The sequence below is a fragment of the Zootoca vivipara genome, chromosome 15 (assembly GCF_965207765.1).
Source record: "Zootoca vivipara chromosome 15, rZooViv2.hap1.1, whole genome shotgun sequence".
NCBI classification, from domain to species: domain Eukaryota; kingdom Metazoa; phylum Chordata; class Lepidosauria; order Squamata; family Lacertidae; genus Zootoca; species Zootoca vivipara.
The window spans coordinates 2066880-2080799 of NC_142598.1; the positions used below are offsets into that span (position 1 = coordinate 2066880).

General features: G+C 45.1%; 1 protein-coding gene across 2 annotated transcripts in view; it reads left to right on the top strand.

Moving 5' to 3' along the window:
• Positions 1-3680: 3680 nt before the first annotated feature.
• The window catches only part of LOC118097566 (intercellular adhesion molecule 5), an 80221-nt gene continuing 69981 nt past the window's right edge, over positions 3681-13920 (top strand). For both annotated transcript variants that reach the window (XR_015947158.1, XM_088658316.1), the window contains exons 1-3: positions 3681-3827; positions 5773-5838; positions 12247-12504. Coding sequence is in view for 1 of the 2 variants with exons in the window: in XM_088658316.1 (XP_088514442.1) it covers positions 5775-5838; positions 12247-12504 (322 nt within the window). In the remaining variant the exon portion in view is untranslated. The remainder of the gene's footprint in view (positions 3828-5772; positions 5839-12246; positions 12505-13920) is intronic.

The following is a 13920-nucleotide window of genomic DNA, read 5'->3' on the forward strand; positions in this document are numbered from 1 at the left end:
TTACTCTTGAGTAGAACTGCATCTTCACGCCAGAAATAAGCATCTTTGTAAAATAAGCCAAATTGAAGCAGAAAACATTGTTGGAGTGTCAGAATGCATAGATCGAAGGCAAATAAGCGTTCCATGGCTTTATTTCGCTTAGTTGCTTACTCTTGAGTAGAACTGCATGTTCACACCAGAAATAAGCATCTTTGTAAAATGAGCCAAAATGAAGCAGAAAAGATTGGTGGAGAGTCAGAATGCATAGATAGAAGGCAAATAAGCGTTCCATGGCTTTATTTCGCTTAGTTGCTTACTCTTGAGTAGAACTGCATATTCACTCAAGAAATGAGCACCTTTGTGAAATGACCCAAATTGAAGCAGAAAACATTGTTGGAGTGTCAGAATGCATAGATAGAAGGCAAATAAGCGTTCCATGGCTTTATTTCGCTTACTTGCTTACTCTTGAGTAGAACTGCATGTTCACTCCAGAAATAAGCATCTTTGTAAAATGAGTCAAATTGAAGCAGAACACATTGTTGGAGTGTCAGAATGCATAGATAGAAGGCAAATAAGCGTTCCATGGCTTTATTTCGCTTAGTTGCTTACTCTTGAGCAGAACTGCATGTTCACTCCAGGAAAAAGCAGCTTTGTAAAATGTGTCAAATTGAAGCAGAACACATTGTTGGAGTGTCAGAATGCATAGATAGAAGGCAAATAAGCGTTCCATGGCTTTATTTCGCTTAGTTGCTTACTCTTGAGTAGAACTGCATGTTCACTCCAGGAATAAGCACCTTTGTAAAATGAGTCAAATTGAAGCAGAACACATTGTTGGAGTGTCAGAATGCATAGAAAGAAGGCAAATAAGCGTTCCATGGCTTTATTTCGCTTAGTTGCTTACTCTTGAGTAGAACTGCATGTTCACTCCAGGAATAAGCACCTTTGTAAAATGAGTCAAATTGAAGCAGAACAAATTGTTGGAGTGTCAGAATGCATAGATAGAAGGCAAATAAGCGTTCCATGGCTTTATTTCGCTTAGTTGCTTACTCTTGAGTAGAACTGCATGTTCACTCCAGGAATAAGCACCTTTGTAAAATGAGTCAAATTGAAGCAGAACACATTGTTGGAGTGTCAGAATGCATAGAAAGAAGGCAAATAAGCGTTCCATGGCTTTATTTCGCTTAGTTGCTTACTCTTGAGTAGAACTGCATGTTCACTCCAGGAATAAGCATCTTTGTAAAATGAGTCAAATTGAAGCAGAACACATTGTTGGAGTGTCAGAATGCATAGATAGAAGGCAAATAAGCGTTCCATGGCTTTATTTCGCTTAGTTGCTTACTCTTGAGTAGAACTGCATGTTCACTCCAGGAATAAGCACCTTTGTAAAATGAGTCAAATTGAAGCAGAACACATTGTTGGAGTGTCAGAATGCATAGATAGAAGGCAAATAAGCGTTCCATGGCTTTATTTCGCTTAGTTGCTTACTCTTGAGCAGAACTGCATGTTCACTCCAGGAAAAAGCAGCTTTGTAAAATGTGTCAAATTGAAGCAGAACACATTGTTGGAGTGTCAGAATGCATAGATAGAAGGCAAATAAGCGTTCCATGGCTTTATTTCGCTTAGTTGCTTACTCTTGAGTAGAACTGCATGTTCACTCCAGGAATAAGCACCTTTGTAAAATGAGTCAAATTGAAGCAGAACACATTGTTGGAGTGTCAGAATGCATAGATAGAAGGCAAATAAGCGTTCCATGGCTTTATTTCGCTTAGTTGCTTACTCTTGAGTAGAACTGCATGTTCACTCCAGGAATAAGCACCTTTGTAAAATGAGTCAAATTGAAGCAGAACACATTGTTGGAGTGTCAGAATGCATAGAAAGAAGGCAAATAAGCGTTCCATGGCTTTATTTCGCTTAGTTGCTTACTCTTGAGTAGAACTGCATGTTCACTCCAGGAATAAGCACCTTTGTAAAATGAGTCAAATTGAAGCAGAACACATTGTTGGAGTGTCAGAATGCATAGATAGAAGGCAAATAAGCGTTCCATGGCTTTATTTCGCTTAGTTGCTTACTCTTGAGTAGAACTGCATGTTCACTCCAGGAATAAGCACCTTTGTAAAATGAGTCAAATTGAAGCAGAACACATTGTTGGAGTGTCAGAATGCATAGATAGAAGGCAGATAAGCGTTCCATGGCTTTATTTCGCTTAGTTGCTTACTCTTGAGTAGAACTGCATGTTCACTCCAGGAATAAGCACCTTTGTAAAATGAGTCAAATTGAAGCAGAACACATTGTTGGAGTGTCAGAATGCATAGATAGAAGGCAAATAAGCGTTCCATGGCTTTATTTCGCTTAGTTGCTTACTCTTGAGTAGAACTGCATGTTCACTCCAGGAAAAAGCACCTTTGTAAAATGAGTCAAATTGAAGCAGAACACATTGTTGGAGTGTCAGAATGCATAGATAGAAGGCAAATAAGGGTTCCATGGCTTTATTTCGCTTAGTTGCTTACTCTTGAGTAGAACTGCATATTCACTCCAGGAATAAGCACCTTTGTAAAATGAGTCAAATTGAAGCAGAACACATTGTTGGAGTGTCAGAATGCATAGAAAGAAGGCAAATAAGCGTTCCATGGCTTTATTTCGCTTAGTTGCTTACTCTTGAGTAGAACTGCATGTTCACTCCAGGAATAAGCACCTTTGTAAAATGAGTCAAATTGAAGCAGAACACATTGTTGGAGTGTCAGAATGCATAGATAGAAGGCAAATAAGCGTTCCATGGCTTTATTTCGCTTAGTTGCTTACTCTTGAGTAGAACTGCATGTTCACTCCAGGAATAAGCACCTTTGTAAAATGAGTCAAATTGAAGCAGAACACATTGTTGGAGTGTCAGAATGCATAGATAGAAGGCAAATAAGCGTTCCATGGCTTTATTTCGCTTAGTTGCTTACTCTTGAGTAGAACTGCATGTTCACTCCAGGAATAAGCACCTTTGTAAAATGAGTCAAATTGAAGCAGAACACATTGTTGGAGTGTCAGAATGCATAGATAGAAGGCAAATAAGCGTTCCATGGCTTTATTTCGCTTAGTTGCTTACTCTTGAGTAGAACTGCATTGGAGTGTTCTGCTTCTTTGCCCACCCCTCAGCCTCTATGATTGGTACAGAGTTCCATAGGACCAGGTGGATGAGATAAAAGGCTTGGTTTCTCATTGTTGTCATATGAGCCTCACCAGCGCAGGGAATGACTAGAGACACTCCTGCAGATGGTCCTGAGGTATCCTGAACCCAAGAACCTTGAACATGACTTGGTATCAGATAGGCAGCCAGTGGCAGCAGTGGTGTCACATGTTCTCAACCAGAAGCTCCCACCAGCCATCTGGCCACAGTGTTCAGCACCACCTGGAGCTGCTGAACTAGGTCCAGGGCAACCCCACATAGAGTGCATGTCAGCAATCTAGCCTCAGGGTTACAAACGTGTACAATAGTGAACAGACTCCTCCCCCAACTCTTCCTCTTACTAAAAGCGACTTAGCTTTGGCTAGGCTGTGCCCAAGGTGATCTGTTGGTGATGCAAAGCAGAAATCCACCACCTGCTCCTCCAGAATGTTCTTTCTAGGCACTCTTGAGTTTTGCTGGCTTATCTTCCTCTAGCAGAAAGGATATATGGCAGTGCCCTTAGTCCACCCCCAGCGGAAGCCTTCTTATCTTTCCTGCATGTAGCTTGCTCTCTTTATCTTCATATAGCTCATCCTGCAGTCTCACAGCAAGGAGAGAACACCAACTGCCCGGCGTGCCATTTGTCTTGCTTGGGTGCTCTTTACTCTTCCAGCCACTTTTGTCACTATCCCTGCAGGTAAGTGAGCCAGCCTCCTCCGTGTCACTTCTTGGGAACTGGGGAAAGTGCACAAACCCTGGGATTTCCTCTTCTAGCTAGCCAGAGGTGGGGGTGGATAATGGAAGCCAAACTGCTGCCTTTGACAGAAGCTGCTTGGGGGATCTTGTTTGGCCCATCATTCTTTCAGCCTGGCCAACCTGACATGGCAGTTGTTGAGAATAAAATGGAACAACCTCATGTATATCCCTGAGTTTCACAGAGCAAGGGGAGGAGAGGAACATGGTGAAGGAAAAGAAGTAAATCTATGGGTTACAGGTAGGTAGCTGTGTTGGTCTGATGCAGTCAAAACAAAAATAAAAAAATCCTTCCAGCAGCACCTTAGAGACCAACTAAGTTTGTCATAGGTATGAGCTTTTGTGTGCATGCACACTTCTTCAGATTTGCGTTGCTACTTAATAGAAAGGCAGAGTAAATTCAATTGTTTATCTGCTATGTTTAAATGCTACCTCATTGAAAAAGGTTACAAAACTGATTAAAAAATTAAAATCAATTAAAAAGACAGCAATAAGTCAAAATGAAAGAAATGAATTAAGTTAAGAGTAAGTATGGCTGCAATCACACGAAGGAGAAGGTCCCTTTTAACTTAGTGGGACCTACTTCTATGATTAAACATGCCCACGCTGGCATTGCAAGTACCGTAAGTAAGTAAGTAAGTAAGTAAGTAAGTAAGTAAGTAAGTAAGTAATGCCCTGCTCTGCTGCTCAAAGGGTATTCAGGGTAGCTTTACACCATGAAAATGCAAAGGGAAAAATAGGTGTCAAAGAGGCAAAAGAGCATATTTAAACTGCAGTAATCTAAAGGAAGTTTAAATATGCTCTTTGCCTGCAGTAATATAAAAGAAGGGGACGCGGGTGGTGCTGTGGGTTAAACCACAGAGCCTAGGGCTTGTCGATCAGAAGGTCTGTGGTTTGAATCCCTGCGACGGGGTGAGCTCCCATTGCTCGGTCCCAGCTCCTGCCAACCTAGCAGTTCAAAAGCATGTCAAAGTGCAAGTAGATAAATAAGTACTGCTCCGGCAGGAAGGTAAACGGTGATTCCGTGTGCTGCTCTGGTTCGCCAGAAGCAGCTTTGTCATGCTGGCCACATGACCTGGAAACTGTCTATGGACAAACGCCGGCTCCCTCGGCCAATAGAGTGAGATGAGCGCCCCAACCCCAGAGTCGGTCACGGCTGGGCCAGGGATCCCTTTACCTTTTGTTGTTGTTTAGTCATTCAGTCATGTCCGACTCTTCGTGACCCCATGGACCAGAGCACGCCAGGCACTCCTGTCTTCCACTGCCTCCCGCAGTTTGGTCAGAGTCATGTTGGTAGCTTCGAGAACACCGTCCAACCATCTCAACCTCTGTTGTCCCCTTCTCCTTGTGCCCTCAATCTTACCCAACATCAGGGTCTTTTCCAGGGAGCCTTCTCTTCTCATGAGGTGGCCAAAGTATTGGAGCCTCAGCTTCAGGATCTGTCCTTCCAGTGAGCACTCAAGGAAAACAGAAAGCAGCAGCAACAAAACTTTAAACATTACAAGCCTGCTGAAAAAGAAAAAGAAATCAACTTGGAGTGCAAAAAAACTAGAAAAACTAGATACTGACAGATGTCCACTGAGAGGATGTTTGAAAACAGAATTGACAGTACTCGACACAATGGACCCAATGCCGCTGCATATGCCCCTGATGAGAAAATTGCTGGTTATATATTGATATTTCTTGACATTATTTCATGTAAGCATTTGGGTAGGTGTTGATGACAACTTTACAAACTCATCAATGGGGCATTGGGCAATGGTTCTAAACCAGAAGAAGTAAGCCAAGGGGAAAAACCTTGGATTCCTTTTAATGGTTGGTTGGAGAGAAGGTTTTTTAAAAGAATTCTTTTGGATGCTAAAACTCTGCTTTTCTCTCTTTCTTAACAGTAATGAGACCCTGGAAGCTCTGCATAGACTTTCTGTGGTGTGCCGTGATCCTCACACCATTTCCAGGTTGGTGCTCCAAAACTGGGACTGTACACTCAGCTCAATCCCATTTCAAAAGGCTCCTCCAGAGGAGCTTTTATTCAGCATTTGCAATGATTTGCTTGCACAAAGCTTATTTAGTGGTTATTGATATTCATTCTGATTTGCTGGGAAGTCAAGGTGTACTGCAATGAGCATTTATTCTGATATGCCTGTGGGTTGTTTATAGGGGCTTGTCCACTTTGGGGCATTGTTTAGAGGTTGATTCCCCCCCCCAGTCCACAGCCACACATACAGTGTATGAGGAGCAGCTTAGGTCTTTCCCATCCATAGCAGTAGCCATTCCCTTTTGTGTTTGTCCCTGCCTTCTAATGTGTTGGTTCTGCTATGCTATGAAATACAGATGTGGGGCATGCACACAGATGGCTGCATGGGCACCATGGTGGGTTAAATAAAAACCCACCCAGCAAATATACAAAAGTGTACAATCAGGCAATTTCTGGCACACCATTTTTCATGTATCATATTTTTCCGTGTATAACATGACCCCTATTTTTTGGGACTCCAAATAAAGAAATCCCCCATATGCTCTATCCATGTATAAGATGACCCCCAATTTTAAACTTGAAAAAATATATACATGGAAAAATATGGTAATTTGTGCAATTAGCTGGTTTTGTGCAAATCTGAGGCGTCAAAAGGGAGAAAACCTATAAGGCTATGCTCCATTCAGAAGCACACCAGAAATATTTATGAGCATGGCTGGAAACAAAAGCAATGTGAAAGCAGTGGGCACTGAAAGGGGAGTAGCAGAAAGTGAAAATTGATTCACCCACCCCAAAACACCAAAACAAATTTTCTGTGACTCTCTTTGGTCTGGAGCCAAAGAGAGGTAGGTAAGTCTATTAATTGCACAAACCTAATTTCCAGTACAGAGGTACCTTGGTCTACGAACAGTCCTGTTAATGAACTATTTGGGCAATGAACTCCGCAAAACTGGAAGTAGGTGTTCCGGCTGGCAAACTTTGCCCCGGAAGCCAAACAAAGCTGAACAGTAGAAGGGCACCGGTGGCGGGAGGCCTCAGTAGGAAAAGTGTGCCTTGGTTTAAGAACACTTTGGTTTAAGAATGGACTTCCGGAACGAATTAAGTTCGTCAACCGAGGTACCACTGTAGACATTTGATTTAGTGACCATCTGGAAGTATTTAAAGTGCTGCTGTTAACTTTTAGGTTCTATATGGTTTGGAACCTTGATACTTATTGTAATTTATTTCTAAATATATTTATATAGCACTGCATCATAACAATATTTCAGAGGCTGGAGCTTGTGGGTCCCTTTCAACTATACAATTCAATGAATCTTAAACGTAATAATAATAATAATAATAATAATAATAATAATAATAATTACAATATTACAACAGAATTACAATAAAACATAAAAACAATTAATTAAAATACAGATTAAAATACCGTATTAAAATTTAAAGTGCAGCCTCAATTCAAGTATTCCATAAATCCAAGCCATGAGGGAGGAAAAACACAGGGGTCAAGCTGAGTCTAACCCAAAGGCCAGGCGGAACAGCTCTGTCTTGCAGGCCCTGCGGAAAGATGACAAATCCCGCAGGGCCCTGGTTTCCTGGGAAAGAGCGTTCCACCAAGTTGGGGCCAGTACTGAAAAGGCCCTGGCTCTAGTAGAGGCCAAACTAGCCATCTTATGGCTCGGGATCTCCAGAATATTGTTGTTTGTGGACCTTAAGGTCCTCCGCGGGGCATACCAGGAGAGGCTATATAAAAAGCAGTTAACAATAAGTTGAAAGCAAAAAGGAATTAAAAACAAACATTAATAGACTAAAGTGGGAGACGTACTCTTAATTGCCTGCATAGGTCTGGTTTTCAACAGCTGCTTAAAAGTTGGCCCAGAAGGCACCTGTTGCATCTCTATTGGCAGCAAGGATGCCACCTTGCCACAACAATTGAAGGGGCTGGTGCCACATGACATGCACGAGTGATGTCAGCACATCATGTGCATGCTACAGGGTGTGTGAGTGGAGGGAGCACGCTGGCAGGCTGCACAATTAAAATCAGCATGTCGTGCAGCGTGTGCACAAGGCTGCTGCAGATTCTTTGCCCACCCCTCAGCCTCTATGATTGGTACAGAGTTCCATAGGACCGGGTGGATGAGATAAAAGGCTTGGTTTCTCATTGTTGTCATATGAGCCTCACCAGCGCAGGGAATGACTAGAGACACTCCTGCAGATGGTCCTGAGGTATCCTGAACCCAAGAACCTTGAACATGACTTGGTATCAGATAGGCAGCCAGTGGCAGCAGTGGTGTCACATGTTCTCAACCAGAAGCTCCCACCAGCCATCTGGCCACAGTGTTCAGCACCACCTGGAGCTGCTGAACTAGGTCCAGGGCAACCCCACATAGAGTGCATGTCAGCAATCTAGCCTCAGGGTTACAAACGTGTACAATAGTGAACAGACTTCCCCTGTCTAGGAATGGCTGTACTTGGCGAACCAGACAGCTGGTAAAAGGCGCTCCTAGCCACAAAGGACAGTTGGGCCTCTAGTGATCTCCTGGCCTGCTACACTCTCCCCAAGTTCGCCCATCCCTGGCATACCCTTTTCTGTCTTTTGTCTGTTCCTCTCTTATGGGTTACAGTTTTCTGCTTGACCTATGCTTTCCAGGCACGGGTCTGAGCAGTTTTCCCTTTGCCCTGCTCCTTTCTCAGGGAAAACCCGTCCTTTAGTACTAAATTGGAATCTGGAGAAAACTTGAATTGCCATTTGCTCTGATTGAGTGCTAAAGAGTGGTTTTCCCCAGGAGAAAGCAGTGGAACAAGAGGAACTGTGGACAAGCCCTTACTCCCCCCCCCATTGTCCCCACAGTTAAGGAGGCTCAAGGCCATGCAATGTCAGCACACCATGCACACATGCCCCATGGCATGTATTCATGATGTCAGCACCCACCGCTGCGAGCATGCTGACATTATTCAAGCATGCTATGGGGCATGCTGATGCCCTTCAGTTTGTGCACATAATGCAAGCATGCCCCATGGCATGCACACATGGCTGCAAAGAACTTTGGGATGTCCTGTCCCTTTTGTCAGAAATATGGGCCCACTCCCCCCCTACTCAGTGTTAGCAATTTCACTCCTCCGATGCTGCAGATGAGATTGTTGTAAATCACATGCCTGTCTGGGACGAGTGTGCGAAATGGAAGACAGTCTTATTTCTTCTTCTCTAATGTACTTTCACTTTTACTTGTGCCTGTCTGTTCTCTCGGAGCTGGAGAGAAAGGACGCCATTATGCTTTTGTCTGTACATTGTTGTCGCTCTTTAGTCATTTAGTGGTGTCTGACTCTTCGTGACCCCATGGACCAGAGCACGCCAGGCACTCCTGTTTTCCACTGCCTCCCGCAGTTTGGTCAAACTCATGTTCGTAGCTTCGAGAACACTGTCCAACCATCTCGTCCTCTGTCGTCCCCTTCTCCTAGTGCCCTCCATCTTTCCCAACATCAGGGTCTTTTCCAGGGAGTCTTCTCTTCTCATGAGGTGGCCAAAGAATTGGAGCCTCAGCTTCAGGATCTGTCCTTCCAGTGAGCACTCAGGGCTGATTTCCTCCAGAATGGATAGGTTTTGTTAGGTTAGAGTTGACAAGTGATAATGCTCAGCTGTCGGACTTGGCTGGTAGCCCGGAACGGGAAGGGAGGCTTATATTGACAGGGGCAGAGGAGCTGGCTGGGAGGGGTGAGCAAATGGGAGAAATACATCAGGGCTCGGAAGAGAGTTTGTCCGAGTCTGCTCCTGGGCCTTTAAGGTTAAAGGAACGCGAGGGAGAACACGTCCCATGGAATGACTATAATGCTTGGGCAGTTGATGAAGATTTGACCTGGAAGGGTGCTTCCCCAGTGAGAGAGAGGAAACACAATCCAGGCAACAGATTGGTCATTTGGGGAGAGAAAATTGTGAAATATGTACATTTTTCTGTTTCCCTTTTAGGTTTGTCGCTTTTTCTCTCTTTTCTCTTTTTTTCTTTTACTCTTAATGATGGATAATTAGTGTGAATTGTTTTGTTTTCCTCTTTTTTCTTTTATGTTTTTCATAAAATCAATAAAAATAATTTAGGGGAAAAATAAAGAAAGAAAGGAATGCAGGAGGGGAGGATTACAAGATAGGAGTAAATTGAAATCACAGGGGCGTAGGCAGAGGGCGGTGTTCGAGCATAGGGTTAAAACACGGGTGTCAAACACAAGGCCCGCGGGCCAAATTCGGCCCGCCAGACCTCGTCATGTGGCCCGCCAAGCGCCCCAGCCAGCAGGACCCAGCAGCGGGACCTTGCTGCTGAAGCGCCGCACCGACAAAGCGCCGACAAACATCTGGGGCGGGGGGGGTAGAAAGGCGGCCGGAGCAGCGCTGCGTGGAGCGCCCCGAGCCACAGCAGGAGAAGGAGGTGGCAGCTTGCCGGGTCAGCGCCCTGCAGCGCCGCACGGAGAGTCCCGAGCCTCTGCGACGCAGCAGTGCTCTGTAGCACTTTGAATCCTCCTCCTCCTGCCACGGCTCGGCGCCTGGAAATGGCTGCTGCTGCTGCTGCTGCTGCTGCTGAAGCACAAACAAAGCACCCAGCAGTGCCGCGTGGAGGAGGAGGGGGATTCAAAGTGCTACAGAGCACTGCTGCGTCCCAGAGGCTCGGGACTCACCGCACGGCGCTGCCGGGCACTGACCTGGCAAGCCGCCGCCTCCTCCTCCTCTTGCCTCACCTCTTCCTCCTCCTGCCGCGGCTCAGCCTCATGAACGTGAGCTCAGCAGCGGCTCAGCCTCACGAACGTGCAACTCTGAGGCTTTACGCACTTCTCCTAAAACGGACACCTGCTGCCTCCCACTGCACGGGAAATGCTTTTTGCCCCTGGGTCCCTTCACGCTCTTTTCTGGCGCTGAATCAAGGCAGCGACCCCCCCCCTTCCCTTTCTTTTTTCCTCTCTCTCATTCTTATTTTTTCTTTCCCTCTCCTTCCTTCCTTCTTTATCTCTGTCTTCTCTCCCTCTTTCTTTTTATTTCCTTCTTTATTCCCTTCCTTATTTCCTACTCTTCTTTCTCTCCCCCCTTTCCTTCCTTCCTTCCTCTCTCCCTCCCACTCCCTCTTTTCTTCCTTCCTTCCTTCCTTCCTTCCTTCCTTCCTCCCTCCCTCCCTCCCTCCCCTCCCCTCCCCTCCCCTCCCCTCCCTCTCCCTCTCCCTCTCCCTCTCCCTCTCCCTCTCCTCAGAAACATAGGATGCTGCTTTATACTTCTGGCCCTTAAACCCTGGAACCAGGAGAGCAGCTCCAGTGAGTCAACCTCAGCCAGTCCCTTTGGTGAAGGGTGGTGGCTCACTGGCAGAACATCTATCCTGCATGCAGAAGGACCCCAGCATCTCCAGGTACTAGTAGCTCTGCAAAGGTCCTGCATGAAACCCTAGCGAGCCTCCACCACCCACTGCACTTACCAAAAATCATTTTTCAATAAATTGTACAATAATTGTACATTTGAATATCTACTTGCCATTATTCTGACTATGTTTCTGCTTTCAGAGCTAGTTATTACTTACATTATTACAAAAAACAGTAATAATTGAATGCAGTGACAATAATTTATTATGATAATAAAGAGTGGACACATAGTCCTACAGATACAACCTGCCCTTTGAGGGTGACCAAACTGCTGATGCGGGCCCCCGATGAATTTGAGTTTGACACCCCTGGGTTAAAAGGAGATGGAATCATGCCAGAGAGTTAGATGAGTCATCATCTGAGTAGCCAGTAGCCTGGAGCAGGAAGCTGCAAACTTACGCTTGGTTGTTTTCATTGTTTTTTTGGAACAAACTTCACACCTCACCAACAGAGTGTGTGGGTGTCATTGCTGTTGCTTACAGGTTTGATCTTCTTGCAGTCCATGGGACTCTCAAGAGTCTCCTCCAGCACCAGAATTCAAAAGCAACAATTCTTCGACGATCAGCCTTCTTTATGGTCCAGCTCTCACTTCCATACATCACGACTGGGAAAACCATAGCTTTAACTATACGGACCTTTGTCGACAAAGTCCGTATAGTTAAAGCTATGATTTACCCAGTAGTGCTGTACATAGTGTGTAAATAGTAGATTAGATTTACGATGTCTCACGCTTCTTGCAGTGTTTTGCCAGAAGATTAGTGTGCATATACCAGCTGGTATATGTCGCCAGGAAGCACACTGGAAGGGAAGGGAGAAGGGAGATGCCTTTTCCAGAGCTGCACGTACCAGAGGATGCTCAGACTTTCGGGGGCTTGCAGGCACCCCCAGGGCATTTCCCCAACACTCAGTGCCCCTGCTTCCCCCAAACATTTTCTCAACATTTATATACCCTCCCCGCTATATTATTGCATTTTCATACAAGTTGTATCTGTTGTGTTTTCAGGGGCTCAGCAGGAGCAAGAGTTTCTGAGGATTTGGCCCAGAAAGCCTGTGGTGGAATTTGGAGGCTCCATTGTATTAAACTGCAGTGCCAGTTGCAATAACATTGGCCTGGAGACCAGCTTAAACAATGTTCCAGCAGGGGACGGTCCTACTTGGAGAGCTTTCAGCCTCACCAGCGTCCGCAGCTGGGAACCAAAAGCATTGTGTTATGCTTCATGTCAAAGTAGTACACATCAGGAAGCAGCCATCACCGTTTACCGTAAGTCATATTTTAGACTGCCTTGGAATAATCATTCAGCTCACCTTGAAAGAAAGTGGAGCTTGCTCAGTGAAATACAGGGAGGGGTTTCCTCTGCTTTAGAGCCACAGATTCAAATTCAGCACGGGTCCAGACCATAGCTGCCAAGTTTTCCCTTTTCTCACGAGGAAGCCTATTCAGCATAAGGGAATTTCCCTTAAAAAAAGGGAGAACTTGGCAGCTATGGTCCAGACAAGAAAGTGCCCGTGGCTTCCCTTTCTTTTTCCAACAGGCCTTTGAGAACTGACTGCTTTTATTGAGAGGGCTGGTGCTGTGCTGCTTTTATGGTAACTATTGGTATGTTTTAAACAGATTTCAAATAGTTATATCGTTTTAATTCTACCAATATTCAGTTGTATTTTAATAATTGACTTTTTAGTGGTTCTTGTTCTTATCTGTAAGCTGCCATGAGTCCTGTTAAGGAAAATAAGAAATACAGAGTCAGACCATCGGCCCATCCAGCACAGTACTGTAATTGAGAGCAGATTCCCCAGGATGCCTGGCAGATATATTAAATGTGCACAAAAGCATTTGGTTAAAATGAAATGGACACAGGACACAGGAAACGGCCTCATGTCAAGTCAGACCATTGGCCCACCTAGCTCAGTATTGTCTGCACTGACAGGCAGTGGCTCTCCAGGGTTCCAGGCAGGGGACATTCCCAGCTCTACCTTCACCAGCCCAGTTTAGCCCTAAAACAATATTGTGAACTGCCCCGAGATCTGCAGATGAAGGGCGGTATACAAAACATGTACAAAACATGGATGATGATAATAATCCTAAAACAGAAATAGCTTTTAGGAGATCCACAGATTCTGACTTCATTGAAGGAAATAATTACATTGAAAGACAACCAGTAGGAAAACCTTCCCCTGCAAAGCCCATCCAGTCTGGTCTCGGCACCCAGAGGCATTGCATCAAGGCAGCCTGCCTTCAGGGACTTCAAGGGGTAACATTTGTGATGGAAGCAAACAAAGCAAATTTTCATTTCCCCATTATTTGTGCATTTCAGGCTGCTGTTTTGCATAATTCAGTCGATTATTTTGCAGAATGTACATACAGGAGCTCTGTCTCTTGTGTGCATCCTGAAGGAGTTGGACACTAAATACCCCACGATCCCTGGGATGGAGGTGAAATATGCCTAAACACGACAAGACCAGCAGGCCCTTGATCCAGCTTTGCGCTCCTTTCCTCGCAGGTCCAAAAGCCCACAAAATAGCAAAACAACAGCAAGTCCTCTTCAGTGACTTCTGGCTCGCCTTGCATTCTCACAGGGCCCCAGAGTTCATTCTGGTCCCAGCAGACTTAGTGGATTGGTGATAGTGTCTTTCTAGCTCCCGAGCCCCTTGGTGTCAGAGTAGCCTTTTCCCAGCCTAT